Below are 17497 nucleotides of genomic sequence, written 5' to 3'. Positions count from 1 at the left end.
TGTTCAATTGAAACAAGTCTTGTGATTATAATCCTTCCTTTTATTGGAATCTATAACACAGGCGACTAATACATAATTATGTTTACATTAATTAAATTAGTTCTTCTTGACGGCGTGGGAGTAGATGGTGTGGCCAAAACCGACAATGCCGAGCAGGCAGAGAGCCACGGTTAAGCGGTACAGGACACCGTCCAGGGGGCCTCCCTTCAGGAACACGGGCACATCATTCTCTTTCTGGAAAAATTGATTGAGTATTAGGAATGGATCTTCGAGCAACGCCGGGAAATGAGGGAAAGGAGACGGCGTTCATACTATTTCCCCTCTGCCGAAGCATAGGTACAACTGTACCTATGTCAGTGCATGTTGTGACTCGTCCGTACACAAAATGAGATCGAGGTGTGCAAGATTTGTCTTTGACGCATGTCATTTTCTTTGTATTTGTGTCATCATTACAGATTGAATTTTGTATGTAGTGAGTGAGAAGTGCGACTGTGTGCACTTTACCCCACAAAAGATGGCAGAATGATTTGTTCGCTAAGATATCGCGTAGGCTCCTCCCTTCCGACATGTTGGAAGCCGGTGTTGCTCGAAGGAATGGATTTTATAATAAATAAATAAATAAATATTACACAAATTGACTAAGTATGCTCCATCCATGAGTTGGGAACAAATATTCGTGTTCATCACACAAATAAATGCCCCTACCGGGATTCGAACCCTCGGCTTCATATGCAGGGTCACTACCCAGAAGGCCAGACCATTTTTTTTTAATTAGAACAAATAGCTATGGAGCTATACTAATTGCTGCAGCATCCATGTTAACCCTTTGACTGCCAAAGATGTCAACAGGTGCATGCGGCTACAGCCTAATAGCAATCTGCATGCATTCTGACACGATTTGTGATGATGAGCTGCATGCTATAGGCGTGGCAATCAAAGGGTTAATGGAAGGGGATCATATTTAGTAATTAAGGTATAATAAAATAAACAAAAGTACTGATGTTCAATAGAGGTTTTATGTTACTGTGGTGGCAAATGCAAAACACTTCTGAGGCTTGGACAAGTACATTGATTTGTGTGCCCGTACACAATCATTGGTGTGGCAAGTAACTTTATAATCAGTAGGAAGCGTTATTTAACATTTATTTGTGATATTTGCTAAAAACTAGTTAATGCCAATATTGGAAAACATTTAGATTAAAAAAGTTCAATTAAAATAATTCAGCTAAATTGTAATCAATATTTTTTTCAGCTGATTAATAGTAAAATTGTTTAGTTATTTACCTTCAAGTACGAATTAAAGTGAATTGGTTAATTCAGCAATATTCTGGTAGGTTTGTGATATACGAAATTGATATGATGATGAATGTTTGTAAGTTTAATGTTACTTATTCATTGAAAGTAAAGAAACGTCATATACCTGGAACTGTGCCTGCTGGGAGCGAATGTTCTCGGGCACCGCCGGGTAAGGAATGTTGGTGCCAGGGACCAAACGCCTCTTGCCTCCAGTCGAGCAGGCCGCCTCCGTGACCGTCGACATTTGAGTCGTATTGTACACCACGGGCACCTCCACTCGTTGCAAAGCAATTGGTGCCTGCAAAAATCACTTCTTTGACCAATTGAACCACATGAAAAGTTCCCTCACGTTCCTATTTTGAGATAACGATACTTACAACTGGGAACAGTGGGGCTTGCAGGTTGCTGGCGGCAACCAGCCTGCCGGTAGCTCTGCTCAGTTGGTGATACATTTTTTTACACGAATTAAAAGATTAGTGCCCGTCGAGGAAAAGATTTTCTTCGATCGTAGAGGTATTACGAAACAAGTAGTTATCACAGGCACAGTGTTGCTAATGAACTTAGTGAATGTGACATTTATTGATTATGCCAAAACAAAAATGTAACCTATGTCAGTGTAGCAAAGTGTTGTTTTGAATAATAACATCTGCAATATTATAATGAATATATATAATCTTGCATGTGCTCTAACTTTTTTTCTAATATGGCAGCTCCATAGTTGTTTAAAAATATTTTTGTACATTTATAATTTTTTGCACCATTGAAACTAAAGTCAAATTATAATTTTAAAATAATAATAATAATATTTGACTTAAGTAATAAATTAATTTCTTTAACAAAATAAAACTGCCGTTTTTCTTATTTTTTTACTGGCGAGTTGCTGAAAGACGCCATATTTTTGTCGATGATTTTGACAGTTCTTTTCTTGAGCACGTTGGAAAAGGTGAGTGGTTATGTTCTAGTATTAACCAAAATCGTGTTTATAAGTGCTCTTTATCAAGTAGGTTGTTTTTACTCAAATCTGTACATCCTTTTATGTATACAGTGAAACCGCTATTCTCAATAATATAAGTGATGTTCGAAATTTGAAATTCCGCGTGGCGTTGTCACTCTTGACTATTAGATTTTCTTTTGTTTTCCGCCTTCACTTCGAGAGTCAACCGTCTTACTTTACTAAATGTTTGCACAATAACCTTTCCAGTCCCACAATGCAGATCTTCGTAAAAACCCTCACGGGGAAGACCATCACCCTCGAGGTGGAGGCCTCGGACACCATCGAGAATGTGAAGGCCAAGATCCAGGACAAGGAGGGTATCCCCCCGGACCAGCAGAGATTGATCTTCGCCGGCAAACAATTGGAAGATGGCCGCACTCTGTCTGACTACAACATCCAGAAGGAATCCACCCTTCACTTGGTGCTCAGGCTTAGAGGAGGTAAGTGTGAAATTCCAATCGGTTTTTTCTGTTTCATGTCTTATTACTTGTTTAGGTTCAGATTATGCAATCCCTGAGCAATAATTTTCATTTTAACTAGTTGGCATAGAATTGCAAGGCTGTCATTCACCTGATCAAGTGATGTAGATTATTGGAGATATAAATGAGTCATACAGAAAGAAGCAAATTTTATTATTATTTTATTCAGACATTTGGCACTGAAAATAACAAACATGAACAAATGCGACTCCTTATGACACACTTGCATCTATCTGGATTATTCCCACTAGTTACCACCACTACTCAACTTATTTATTAAGGCAACCTATATATTAGTGGTGACTACATGGACCTAGAATACTAAGGACATAGTTTCGCTTAAACACAAATAAGATTCACCAATTTTCTAGTATTTACGCGTGACACACTCACATCTCTATGGCCTCATCCATGAAGCTGCCGTCAGTCGAATTGAAACATTTAATTGTTCGAAGAAAAAAATTAAATACACCGGCATGCGTGGTCGAATGTTGCAATAATTATACCGATGGAAAAAAAAAAAGAGGCAGGATAAATTGTCATACATAAGTTAATCAATTAACACATTATCTTTTGTAAAATACGATATTAATTCATGAAGTTGTACCTAAAGTGGAGGGTGCTGTCACATGTTTGTACCAAACTAGAGAAAATGTACTCGATCTGCCTAGGTATTTGTGACACGCATACATTGAATCCTTCCACCATTGCAGTGTCACAGTTGGTCATCAGTTGCGCGGCCACTGTCAAATTGTTCCTCTATGGGTGACTACTGGGTTTTTTTCCCAGTGGTAAAAAGTGGGAAAAAAATCCCAGTAGTTACCACTGGTAATAACATCAAATTCCAACATTTATTCAGCAAATAGGCCACAAGGGCACTTATACGTGTCAACAGGGAATTTACATACAAGCAAAAGCAAGCACATACAAATATGAAATATGCAAACTAAAGTAGTATTATTACTTAGAGATGTATAAAGTCTCTAAATGTCGAATTACAAAACACAAAAACCTAAAAAAACAATCGGAAACAAAAAAAACTAAAATTATTAAGAGGTGTAAATATCTCTAAATGTTAGAACTAAATGATTATATAGTTTATCAAATTATCCTTAGAGATGTATACAGTCTCCAAGAGTCAAAATTCCTTATAGTTAAAACATTCATTATGATAAAAGAAACATATGAGAACTGAATGAGGTGTCTCACTGTTATTATACTCAAAAATAAAGTTAGCTTAAACAGACCAGTCTCCACAAACAGCACCTGTTCACAAGTATGATGTGTATCTCAGCCATCGCCTCCCTCAACCTTTATTTAGGAAAGTGGCGACCCGATTCCAACTTTGTGATAACTAGTGGAAATAACCATCTATGCTAAGAGGAAACCTTGCTTGACTCTGCAGATAAATATCGTCAATTTTTTAGGAATGATTGAAGTGATTAGTGGCAACTAAATAACTAACTAAGACACAATTTAAATAACTTGTTTGTGTTGTGGATCGGCCAATATACTTGTCCCTCTGACTCTGATCTTAGACAATTTGCCGATAGATGGCGGTGTATACAATTATATTTATTATAGGCACATAGGTACAGTCGCGAACAGATATATCAGAGCGGCCAAGGTGGTCATAAATATCGGAACACGCACTGTAACGCCTTAATAATAGAACCGAAATATCTGATGGCGACTGTACTCCTGATCAAAAGTCTTTCGCCTATAATAGTCACATGAAATAATTCTAAGTTTGTATGGAACCCTCGGTCCTCGAGTAAAACGAATAGCACTTGACCGGTTTTTTTTTAACACTGGATTATAATAATTTTCTAAATTGTTTCATTTTGAAAAACAAACATTATAGAAAAAGAAATCCTTTACTGGGATTCCGACATTTCACTTGATGCATAATTTGTCCTCAGGTACCATCGAGCCTTCTCTCCGCATCCTGGCCATGAAGTACAACTGCGACAAGATGATCTGCCGCAAGTGCTACGCCCGCCTGCACCCCCGCGCCACCAACTGCCGCAAGACCAAGTGTGGCCACACCAACAACCTCCGCCCCAAGAAGAAGCTGAAGGATTAGATTCATTTTTGTTGCCTTTTCATCTGCGGGTTGACATAAAAACTGTAAAAGATCCAAATTAAAGTTTAACAACTTACAACAACGGTGTGTTTTCTTACGTTGGCTTTAGATTTCAATCGAAAATAAATCTTACTTTTTAGATTATAGATAACTGGATTTTTTGCACTTATCGCATCATACCTACAAAATTGTTTACCTAACCCTAAAACGCCACCATAAAAACTTATAAAATTCTCATTTCATCATATTATAGTCGACTAAACCGTTTCGAAATGAATATTGAATATTATAGTTGAGTTGGGAGCCCATACATGAAAAGTACCCAATTACAGTTTGGTATACGAAATCTTAATTCAACCATTACAGTCGACGAGTAGAAAACCCTTATTTATCAGAAATAGTAGCATATGTAGACCGCGGGCCAGGAGCATATATGGTCAGCCATCGCCTCCCGGCTGCTACTTTGTCAGATGATAGTATAGATTCTATCCTTGGACTAATAATACTGATGCTATCATGAATTAAAAATATAGTCAGCCGGTTGTATCGCTGTAGAAAGAGCGTCAGCTGGACACATGAACATGTAAAAAATACGCGCCTTGCCACTTTGTCTGCAAAGTATGTGTAAATTGTGTAATCCGTTTATTTGAAACGCCTGATGGAATGCTACATGTAAAGTTTCATGATGTTATTACAATCATCTTTGCTATCATAAAAAGGCAAAGCGCTTATTTTTACATGTTCATATGCGACCAGCTGACGTTCTTACCATTGCGATACAACCCGCTGTCGATTTTTTGACACATTCACAGTCCAGTGCCCCATATATGGGTCACGCTGAACTATCTCAAAACGTCCGTGCCCCACATATGGGTCACGAAGATACGACAGAAAGTTTTTGCTCTTATTCAGTTGTGTGCTTGTTTTTTTCTATATGTGGAGCATTGGCGTGTGATTGAAGTAATTTTGCTTGGATGTACGAGGAAATGCATACAATATATATCTGAACGTATCATTTGACAAAGTATCAAATTTAGCCATTAGCAGCAGCATTTAGCCATTGGCTGCAGTCATTTACTATCTATTCCATTTTCCATTGGTGTGAAAGAGATTAGAGATTACAGTACACTCTGTACACCTACTGTGCACATAAAATAAAATAAAAAGTGCCCATATAATATAACATTAAAATTAATGTTGCTTGAAATTATGTTGCTTTTAATTATATGCGCTCTAAGGAATAAAGGATAGAAGTGAGTAAGGTTGCCAGAGCTCAACGAGGGGGGTGGGGTTAGGGTCGGCAACGCGCATGTAACTCCTCTGGAGTTGCAGGTGTACATAGGCTACGGAGACTGCTTACCATCAGGCAGGCCGTATGCTTGTTTGCCACCGACGTAGTATAAAAAAAAAAAAAAAAGTAGGGCTCTTAAGTCATCATAGAGATTAAAATTAATTGTATCTGTGGTAAGTCGTAATATTTCTTTTCAAATGTCAAATATCTATTATGTTTAATTCATTTCGTTTTTATCTTGCCGATTATTTACATAACAAAAAGCAATGCCGGATTTAGAGGTCTGGAGGCCTCGGGCAATAAAGGAGTGGAGGCCCCTGGCCCCAAATTTTTTCCAAATAAAATGGTAAATTTTCCGAATTCTCTATTGTGGGGGCCCCTCTTTTGTGGAGGCCCGGGGCAGTAACCCCGGTTGCCCTCCCCTAAATCCGGCCCTGACAAAAAGTACATTTATTTGCAAATCGACTCAAGACTATCCTTATAAAAAAATCATACTATTCCATAGACGAATTCATGCAGTACAACGATATAGATATTATATAGTGGTAGCTTCACAATTGTTACACAAATTAGTTAAGAAAAATCATATTTTAGATATAAGTAGCCTTGTGTAAATATAGTTTTAAGGAAATTGCCATACCCCACCGGGGTGCCATGTGAACTCTTTTATCACTTGTAACAACTTGTATTGTACCATGGTATGCAATAAATGATTACTTACTTACTATTTAAAAATCGTAAATTAAAAAACAATAGGTATTACAAATGTGTATACCGAGCACTTTCAATTGAAATAAGATAACCAGACCAGAATAGCAAGACCCCTTGATAACCCCTAATAACCCCTTGATCGAGCTTGCTCATCATAATTTAATGACTAAAATAACAACTATGCATTTACCTCACTTCATTTAATTTAGAACAAATTTACTTAAGTTATTGTTCATCAAACTATCCTCTGATAGGTCAGCTTAAAAACATCGAAATGCCGGGACGTGCCCTCTTAGCCAGCCGCGTGTTCCAAGTCGAATGTAAGAACTTCACTTCGCTTCGCTCGCTCGTTCGATAAGTAAAGATAGCTAGATAGATAGCTACAATAAAGATAAGTTATAATTTTTTTTAGGGTTCCTTACCTCAAAAGGATGAAACGTTACCCTTAAAGGATCACTTTGTAATTCGTCCGTCCGTCTAACTAAAAGAGCTCAAATTGAACATTACAAAACAATTGGACCAGGGTATGTCTTTAAACTACGTCCACAAGAGAGGTATGGGCATTGTGAATGTCATCTCGCTCTGTGTGGTAGGGCACAGCACAGCGGATGTCATTCCAGATCTAGAGCAGAGCCCAACTGGGGAAGTACCTCCACCTTACAGAAAATCGCAGCCAAATAACACTAGACCCTACTCATAGTGTTGTGTTCCTGCCGGTGAGTAAGGTTGCCAGAGCTCAACGAGGGTGGGAAGGGGTTAGGGTCGGCAACGCGCATGTAACTCCTTTGGAGTTGCAGGCGTACATAGGCTACGGATACTGCTTACTATCAGGCAGGCCGTATGCTTCTTTGCCACCGACGTAGTATTTATTATACTTGAAATTCCTATGAGGTTACACTAAAGACACCTTCTTACAAATAAAACAATAATCGTTGAAATCGGTTCACATGATGAAGAATTATCCCTGAAAAACCAACAACTATATATACAGGTTGCGCAAATTAGTTTGCCAATTTATGCCATAGATGGTGCTGTACACAATTATGCTAATAGCATACTTCTGGTCAAAAGTTTTCCGTGATTATAGTTACATGAGAAAATTGAAAGTTTGTACGGAACCCTCGGTGCGTGAGTTAAACGAACTCGCACTTGACCGGTTTTTTTAACATGCTGATTACAAAATATTAAGATATTGACTGGATGAATACCTACCTATACTTAATTAATAAAAATGAAATAAAACAAACAATTATTCGTGGCCCTCAATTAGTCGTATTTTTTGTGTGAAGCGAATAAGTGCTATACGAAATGAATAATATATACATTCGACAGTATCTGGTGGTGTTCGCAATAAACCTGAACTGCATCAGCCTCGGTATGGGCTTAAGTTGGGCATCTCCAGTGTTGGTGAAACTAGCTGACGACACAGAAACCGTACTCGATCAACCTTTAGAGCAAGATGAAGGATCTTGGATTGTGTCCGTCTCTTTCCTTACTGGATCATTAGGGTATGTGGTGTCATCTGGTTTGGTGGACGTTATAGGCCGGAAGCAATGCGTGATCCTGTCGAGTGTCACAAGGATGGCGGCAGCTCTCCTGTTCCTGTTCGCGAGGGACGTGTGGATGCTCATACTGGGCAGGGCCATTCTCGGGCTTTCAGAAGGCATCATATTGAGTGTAGTACCGGTTTACGCCTCGGAAATCGCCAGCAAAGAAATCCGTGGAGCTCTCGGAGTGATGCTGCAGATATTTACTTCCATTGGCTCTGTGATCATGCTCAGCGTTGGACCTTTCATCTCATACTTTAATCTGAATCTCATGTTCACTCTGTTCACCCTCGTGACCAGCATACCGACTATATTCTTACCTGACACCCCAAGCTTCTTATTTAATAAAGGAAAAGAGGAAGAATCCAAAAATGTTCTCATATTCTTAAGAGGGGAACTCAACGCTAATGATGAGCTAAAGGAATACACTATGAATTATAAAAGCGAAAAACCAGGTCTTCTGACAATTTTCCGTGACAAAATGTTTCAGAAAAGTCTTGGAAAGTCTGGATTCATGATTATCACCCTCTTCTTAATTGGTTTCAACTGCGTCATGACATATCTTCAGACGATTTTGGACTCAACGCAAACAAATGTAAGGTCTGAAGTGGCGTCTGGCATAATCGGTGGTATAAACCTTTTAGCAAGTATTTCGACATTGATGATTACAGATAGGTTTGGAAGAAAACCTATTTTAATATGTACGTCGCTTGGACTGATTGTTGGAATGGTCGGCCTAGGAGTATTCTTTAAGGTGGCTGAAACGAGGGCTGAAGTGTCCGGTTTTTTGAACTATCTTCCACTCATATCTCTTGTTATAGTTGTATTTTGCCACAGTGGTGGTCTCGGATCCTTATTCTGGGTTGTTGTAGCGGAACTTTTCGATGATCGTTCCCGTGGAACCGGGATGGCGACCACCCTTCTTATAGGAACCATGCCTTCGTTCCTGACGATGAGATATTTCGCGCCTCTGACAAACATTTTCGGGCCGGCGCCAGTTTTTTGGGCGTTTGCTGTGTCTAGTGCCGTGCTAGCGACGTTTGTGGCGCTTAGAATACCGGAGACAAAAGGGAAGAGTTTTGCGGAGATACAGCAAGAGTTGGGGAATTGAGATTTGTAATAAATACAAGTCATATCGCTTCACTTGTCAGTATCTCTCTTAATCATTTCCAAACATTCCGCCTGGAACCGAGGGTATAACAGACAGTTTAACAGTGGGTAGTGACCCTGCCTACGAAGCTGATGGTCCCGGGTTCAAATCCTGGTAAGGGCATTTATTCGTGTGATGAGCATGGATATTTGATCCTGAGTCATGGGTGTTTTCTATGTATTTAAGTATTTATATATTATATATATCGTTGTCTATGTACCCTCAACACAAGCCTTATTGAGCTTACTGTGGGACTTAGTCAATTTGTGTAATAATGTCGTATAACTAAAATTTGGATTCGTGCAGACACCTGTTATTTTTAATTTATAATGTAAAATTTAAGCATTCAAAATTATCCCACCAAAACCATATTCATGTAAAATGTTGCCAAGGCGAAACCATAAACTCCTAGCTACTTAGCTACCAAGCTTCTATAACTCTAATTCTACACCTTAATCAAAATTAGTTGCTTGGCCGTTTCGTTAGATAGGTACCGTAAAATGGGGTGAGTAGGGACGAAATCGAAGTTCAAACCTGGATAAAAGTTTATATTTATATATGGCACATTGATTTATATACAAAAAAAGTGTTCCGTATGTTTGAATTTTAGTTCGTCAATGATAATTTGTTGTTTCATTTCATTGTTTCAACGTTAAACACATAATGGTAGGCAATCCTATCTCACCCCGTAGTTGGGGTTAAAATGGACAGCAATGGGGTGAGATGGGAAAATTGCTAGGGTTCACACTTTCGGTTTATAACAATAGCTTGACTTTCAAGACAATATTTTATTTATGTAGCAAAATTATGTTTTATTTATGCTCCTACATATACGATTTAATGTTTTCTGTAAGTTGTGATTTTTATTTTAATGTTTTTCAAGAAATTGTATAACAAAAAAGTAATGAACAGTGAATAACAACAACAGTCAACAGTGAACATTATTAAGTAATAATTAATCGATGAAATGTAAATATATAGTAAATGCATGTTAGTCATTAAGTATTTATAGTAAAATTTGCACGCCGTAAGTCGGCAGAATTGTGCTGGATAAAATTTTGATGTAACATCTGTGTTAACCATAATTCTAGCAAATAAAGATATACTACTACTACTAATAAAATTTTCACCTATCGCCCATATGACGGTAGCGGGCATGTAGCGGGTCACTTGTCCGCGCTCTTCGCCTACCAGTCAACAATTGGGTCAAACAGAAACTTGACCTTGATGATTGGGACCATTTATATAGGGATTCTGCAGCGGTATTGATATACGGGATACGGGACGTAAGGCCCCTAATTATATCTATTCTTTTATCGAAAATTTTCCGCTATCTTGCTGCTTACTGTAGGTATAATAAAAAAACTTATAGAAATGTTAAACAAGGTTTATTACTAAGACTGTAAAATCACAACCCATCACTGTATATACTAGTTACAATAAAAAATGTATTTGTAATAAACTGGCTATATAAAAATGAGTTTTGTGCTTTGTTTTATCAATATTGTCTTAAATACAAATTACTTAATTCTCCTAAAAATTCTTCATTACGAACTATTTGGACGGAACATATTACATCGATCAACATATTAAGATAACATTAACTTAAAGTATTATTTATACATTTGGAATGGCGTCGAAAAATTAAACCATACCAAAATGGACTACTTTAATTTTAGGCGGTTTTTGAGCAGCGTTTTCTGTAACAAATTAATAATTATTGTTAGGGTTAGGTACATTATATATAATATCAAGTCTGTCAAGCCATTTATATCAGTAGAAAAAGTGGCAAATTTAAAAAATATAGGCGCGAAATGTTATCGACGTTATCGTCTCGTAGAAAATTTGAATTTCGCGCCTTTTTCTACTGACAAAGTTGATTGACAGACTATAGTCTATTTTTTTTATCCCGTAGACTAAAATGACATTTCATGTGTTGCTGGTTTTTTACGTCTTATAAATAGTGATGTGCTACAACCGGTGCTAACCGAAAATAAACTATTGGGAGTTACTTATATAGGCATGTAACACCATTTTGAGGCATGTAGAAAGTTTGTATCCAGGTCTAAACACAATATTTCTAAATAAGCGATTTTATTGTAAGATTAACAGTCACCTCGAAGCTCATAATGCAATTTTTAAATGTTTGAGTGGATTAGTAGTGAGTAGATTTTATTTATTGTTTACTTCATATCATGTAGTGAGTAGATTTCATTAATTGTTTATTTTGGATCTAAAATTAATTTGATATTTATCGGTTATTCACAAACCGAAACCAAAGATCAGCACTATTTGTTTTAAGCTGGTCACATTTTTTCTGCGTTTGACATTTGTGGTTGTCATTATAGTCTACGGAATAAAAGAACAGACTATATATAAACGCGACATGCGAGTATACATATTTTTAAAGAACACATTACCCACACACTTTTAATGGCCAATCCACTATTTTGGCTTGAATACACACAAATGCTTTATCTAGTTGATTCCTTAAAACTTAACCTAGTTGACTACTCTGAAGGTCATGTAAGAGCGAAAGGCAGCTATTTGAGTAGACATTTCTTTTTCACTCTAACATACAGCTGTTTCGCTCTTGTAAAGTAGGCAGCGGCATCATTCGATAGGTTATTTAAAACCTTAAAATATACCTATTTTGTCACACAAAAAAATTTTGGTAAATAAACTTAGTGACGTTTGACCGCTTTAAATCTGATGATGCGATATTGCGTCATCGACACGGAATGAATAAAACCATATTTTAACCCTCTAGTGCGTGTCGTAAAAAATATTTGTTTAAATTTGAATTTTATCAGGAGTCAATAGAGTTGAAATTTATAACTGCCATATATGGCTTTGTCTACATTTTAAAAGTAGTAATAAAAAAATGAAAGAATTATAATAGAAGGCTTTTTTCTCTTATAAATTTCAAAAGAATTCGTATCCGGAAAAAAACATGAAAATGGACAGGCATGTAGCTTATGTGTTATATAATAATTTAATGTATTTTGAAAAACTACAAAATGGGACACATTGGGGGATTAAGACGGCCGAATTTCACCGTCCCATACAAACGGAGTTCCGTTCTCATTTTAAAAATACGTGTTGAATTGTAATGAAACTTTGCACATACAATGACAAGAGGTATATCTGTGCCTGTATTAAGTTTATTTATCGTCAGCTTATGAAATAAACGATATAGAGCAAAAACAAGTTTTGTATGAAAAAATTAAATTCGCTGTATTTTTTTAACGATGGTATCTGAAGCTACATAAACTAATTACAGGCATAGATATACCTTATCCTATTGTAACACGTACAAAGTTTCAGAGCAATCTAGCTAGTCGTTACAAAATGAGAGCGTAACTACATTTGTATGGAGAACCGAGCTTGCGGCGGGCCCCTTAACAAGTAGTTTCTATTTTTTCTATTTTTTTTTCTTACCTACCCACAAAAGCTACATGCATGCCAAGTTTCATGCATCTTCCGGTTGGAACTGTACTTTTGAGTTTAAGAACAATTTCTAGCTAAGCAACTTTTCAAATCTCAAATTTTTGAAGCTATGTTTCTGTCGCGCTGCGGTGGGCGCGAGTGCGTGCAAAAAACTCAAAAATCGAGGTTTCGCTCTCGACTGTTTCCTCCTCCAAAACGCAACCAATCATTATGAAATTTTAGGAACTGCAAGAGGAAGAAATAATCTATGCCGCTATGTTGTGATTTTTTGGATATTTGTTGTCATATTTGTATACTACGTCTTTTTTGCAACCAAATCAATTGAGCCGTTTTTGCGATTTTCGTGGCGCTGTAAGTTTCTTCAAAATAAAATAATCTAAAAAAGCAAAACATAGCGACACAGTTATTTCCTTATTTGAAAAAAAAAAATTACTCTAGGTTGAAAATCCAGGGAGGAAACAGTCGAGAGCGTTTGTATGGAGAAATCGTAACTAGGAATTCCTCTTAAAAGCCCGACTACAGATCGTGTCATTCACGAAGACGTGTGCCTTGACTTGTATTGTCGTGTTATTAAAGGATAGATTTGACAATTCTGCGCGTCATCTTGGATGGCACGAACTATATCGACCTGACAATATCGATTTAACGACCGGTCTGGCCTTGTAGTGACCCTGCCTATGAAGCCGATGGTCCTGGATTCAGATCCCGGTAAGGGCATTTATTTGTGTGATAAGCACAGATATTTGTTCCTGAGTCATGGATGTTTATGTATCTAAGTATTTGTATATTATGTATATCGTTGTCTGAGTACCCACAACACAAGCCTTCTTGAGCTTACCGTGGGACTTAGTCAATTTGTGTAATAATGTCCTATAATATATATATATATTTATATATATGTTTAAATGTTACAAAGTTAGGTACCTTTCGTTCTTCTCAACTGTGTAGCTTTGTCTACAATCTTAACCATAATTCCGTACTTTACACTGTAATGGTGTCCCCATATATATATGTATAAATAAAAAACATGCTAAATTGTTGGATGAATTCTGTTTAGGTGAAAAATGCAGTCGTGCGGCGCGAGTTCCGTGCGTCATGCCTGTGCGTCATGCGTGCGTCACATTCAGTGTTGCCATGTTTAGCCAGGTAGTATTAAAAAAGTTGTAATGGGTCATTACAAGTTTTGATTTGCTAAAATAAAATTATATTTTAAGTATGTCAAACATCATGCGCGGCATTACAATATTTGACGTGGTAATATTATATCTATTAGTATTAGTAGTACTTTTTTCTGTATTCTGTGGTGACTGTGGTGTTCATGCAATGGTGCGTCAAGCATCGTGCGGCGTGTGGCGTGCTACACTTCGACGTAGTCGTTGGTACCGGGCGGCGGGGCGTGCGGCGCGTGCGGCACGTGCGGTACGTGCGGCGCGGGCGCGTGCGGCGCGAACGCCGCGAGGTAGTTGTGCGGCGCGCACAGCGGCAGGCTGTCGGCCAGCTCCCGTGCCACCGAACCGACGTTGCCCTCCTGAACAAAAAAAAAAAAAAAAACTAAGTAATCACCCAGGGCCGGATTTAGGGGAGGGCAACCGGGACTACTGCCCCGGGGCCTCCACAAAAGAGAGGCCCCCACAATAGAAAATTCGGAAAATTTATCATTTTATTTGGAAAAAATTTGGGGCCAGGGGGCCTCCACTCCTTTATTGCCCGAGGCCTCCAGACCTCTAAATCCGGCATTGTAATCACCCTATCCTATGGATTCATCATGTGTTTTAATGACGGGACTTTATCGTATATTCGTAATTTTAACCGATTAACTCAGCCGAATAATCGGCCCATCTCTAATCTAATATTAACGGGTTTCATTAAGTGTTTTTAGTTAGATATTTTAAATAACCGTTGTATCTGTTGTACCTTATTAAAGCCAAAACGACAATCGTGACGGTGTCCGAGAGGTTGTTCTAGTTTGTACCCCTTGTACCTGTGTACTCTTTCCTATAGACCACTTAATAGAGCCACAGTAGAGATAGTCACGGTATCCGAGAACTTGACATATTTTTCTCTGGTTTGTACCCATTGTACCTGTTGTACCCGTGACCACAGAATACTTACTGAAGCCACAACAGCGATAGTGACGGTGTCCGTGAATTTGACCTTGTTTTTCTCTGGTTTGCACCCATTGTACCTTTTTTACCTTTTACCACAGACTACTTACTGAAGCCACAACAGCGATAGTGACGGTTTCCGAGAACTTGGCCTTGTTTTTCTCCGGTTTGTACCCATTGTACCTTTTGTACCCTTTACCGCAGACTATTTACTGAAGCCACAACAGCGATAGTGACGGTTTCCGAGAACTTGACCTTGTTTTTCTCTGGTTTGTACCCATTGTACCTTTTGTACCCTTTACCACAGACTACTTACTGAAGCCACAACAGCAATAGTGATAGTGTCCGATAAGTTGACTCATTTTTCTCTGATTTGTACTCATTGTACCTTTTGTACCCTTTACCGCAGACTACTTACTGAAGCCACAACAGCGATATTGACGGTGTCCGAGAACTTGACCTTGTTTTTCTCTGGTTTGTACCCATTGTACCTTTTGTACCATTTACCGCAGACTACTTACTGAAGCCACAACAGCGATATTGACGGTGTCCGAGAACTTGACCTTGTTTTTCTCTGGTTTGTACCCATTGTACCCTTTACCGCAGACTACTTACTGAAGCCACAACAGCGATAGTGACGGTGTCCGAGAACTTGACCTTGTTTTTCTCTGGTTTGTACCCATTGTACCTTTTGTACCCTTTACCGCAGACTACTTACTGAAGCCACAACAGCGATAGTGACGGTGTCCGAGAACTTGACCTTGTTTTTCTCCGGTTTGGGTCGCTCGTAGCCGTCCACTTTTATTGTACGCTCTGATGACCCCGGTCTGTACCCGTTGTACCTGCAATAAGGTGCCGGTTAAAGCTGGCGTCCATTAAGTACGTGAGGTGTTCAAACGGATTATAATCAAATATCACGTGGGGGAGAGGCGTGTCTGCAAATAACACGTAATTTTTTTTTGGCAAAAAATCTTCAAAAACACTGCACGTGAACGTAAATTCACGTAATTTATGGAAATGGTGGATTTAGAATCGCGTGAGCTCCTAGTATAATTTGTTTGGTTATACTAGGGGCTCACCCGATTCTAAATTCACCATTTTCAAAAATGCGACCTCTATACGAGAATATCCGAAAAGACATATGAGTACGAAAGCTTTTTGGTTCAACGTGTATCGGAGACAGGGGCGGATTAAGAAGGCGCGGGGCCCTTAGCACAATAGCTTGCGGGGCCCCCTGGCTTGAAAAAAAAAGATTAAGTGCGAGTCGGACTCGCACCCCGAGAATTCAGTACCATCACAACATTTTTACGTCTTAATTTTTTTTTACTCGTTCTCGATTAGTTTGTAACATGTTACGCAGTGTATCTTATAGTTTCGCCATGTCCGTCTGTCCGAGGGTTTTCTCCGTGATCGTTAGTGCTAGATAGCTGTAATTTGGCATGGATACATAAATGCATTGCGACAAAACGGTAAAATAAAAACTACTTATAAAAAAAATTAGGGTACCTCCCATACAAAATGTTCTTTCTTAGATTTTTTTTTGCTTTGTGGCGCTACAGTGTGGCGTACGGTTGGATAAGGTCTTTCAAAGCAAATAACGGTCTTCAAAAATCTTTTTTTTTTATACTTAAAGTTATTATTTTCGGATATAATCGCCCCGAAAGAAAAAATTTAAGCTTAATATATACTTTAAATGAAAACTATAGCGAAAATGGTCGGTTTAGTCGCTTTTGGGTTATTGCAAAAAAATCTTCTCTTCTTACTAAAAAGACGTACAAAGCGCTGCAAAGGTTACTCCCTTATTAATCTTATTATGCTTGTAATGTAAATGATACTAATAGCCCCCGTTTGGCCTTTTTTGACTGAATGGTAACTACGAAATCCTACACTGAGCATGGCCCGATATGCTCTTGGCCGATATTTATTTATTATTACACCAAGTTTGAGATCTGTATTTTAACCGTAAAACCGTTCATTAAATCTGTCGTTCAGTGTGCTCAATCTTACGTATATCACCCGTAACAGGTAGACAGTCTTTTACCTAAATCAAGTATGTACCTACTTCTATTGCATCTACAACAACCAATAATAATTATAAAATAAAAAGAAAAATTAACGGAGCCCCTACACAAGAAATGTTTTTTTTTGTGTCTAGCAGTTCGTGTCGTCCACGAAGACGCGCCCCACTCTTCCTCCCAATCGCTTATAGTATGTACCTATAAGTGTGATGGTAGTTCTGTCTATACACATTAATTAATAGACATAACTACTACATTGCCAAAAAGTTGCAGATTTGTACTATAAGCGATTAGGAAGAAGAGCGGGGCGCGTCTTCGTGGATGACACGAACTATAGCTATATTTCATTTTTATAAATATATTTATATAA

At 38.1% G+C, this 17497-nt stretch overlaps 4 protein-coding genes across 6 annotated transcripts in view; 2 read left to right on the top strand and 2 right to left on the bottom strand.

Annotated features, from left to right (window-relative positions):
- Window positions 1–19: 19 nt before the first annotated feature.
- On the bottom strand, window positions 20–1833 carry LOC133515441 (uncharacterized). The gene is made up of 3 exons (XM_061847986.1): window positions 1674–1833; window positions 1421–1594; window positions 20–234 (listed from the first exon to the last, which is right to left on the bottom strand). The coding sequence occupies exons 1-3, from the start codon at window positions 1746–1748 to the stop codon at window positions 97–99; spliced, it is 387 nt and encodes a 128-aa protein (XP_061703970.1). The 5' UTR covers window positions 1749–1833; the 3' UTR covers window positions 20–96.
- Window positions 1834–2119: 286 nt separating this feature from the next.
- On the top strand, window positions 2120–4937 carry LOC133515440 (ubiquitin-ribosomal protein eL40 fusion protein). The gene is made up of 3 exons (XM_061847985.1): window positions 2120–2239; window positions 2498–2730; window positions 4692–4937. Exons 2-3 carry the CDS (start codon window positions 2505–2507, stop codon window positions 4853–4855), a joined length of 390 nt encoding a protein of 129 aa, XP_061703969.1. The 5' UTR covers window positions 2120–2239; window positions 2498–2504; the 3' UTR covers window positions 4856–4937.
- A 3012-nt stretch (window positions 4938–7949) lies between these two features.
- On the top strand, window positions 7950–11034 carry LOC133515439 (facilitated trehalose transporter Tret1-like). Its single transcript, XM_061847983.1, has one exon. The coding sequence runs from the start codon at window positions 8166–8168 to the stop codon at window positions 9513–9515; it is 1350 nt and encodes a 449-aa protein (XP_061703967.1). The 5' UTR covers window positions 7950–8165; the 3' UTR covers window positions 9516–11034.
- The window catches only part of LOC133515436 (WD repeat-containing and planar cell polarity effector protein fritz), a 27256-nt gene continuing 20686 nt past the window's right edge, over window positions 10928–17497 (bottom strand). For 2 of the 3 annotated variants that reach the window (XM_061847980.1, XM_061847981.1), the window contains 3 exons: window positions 15828–15951; window positions 14388–14532; window positions 10928–11254 (listed from right to left, as the gene is read on the bottom strand). In XM_061847980.1, coding sequence (XP_061703964.1) covers window positions 11199–11254; window positions 14388–14532; window positions 15828–15951 — 325 coding nt within the window. In that variant the 3' untranslated portion in view covers window positions 10928–11198. Of the gene's footprint in view, window positions 11255–14289; window positions 14533–15827; window positions 15952–17497 lie in introns of all 3 variants that reach the window. The other variant, XR_009799020.1, reaches the window with a different exon arrangement.

The sequence above is a fragment of the Cydia pomonella genome, chromosome 2 (assembly GCF_033807575.1).
Source record: "Cydia pomonella isolate Wapato2018A chromosome 2, ilCydPomo1, whole genome shotgun sequence".
NCBI lineage: Eukaryota > Metazoa > Arthropoda > Insecta > Lepidoptera > Tortricidae > Cydia > Cydia pomonella.
This window is presented reverse-complemented; position numbering and strand designations above follow the sequence as displayed.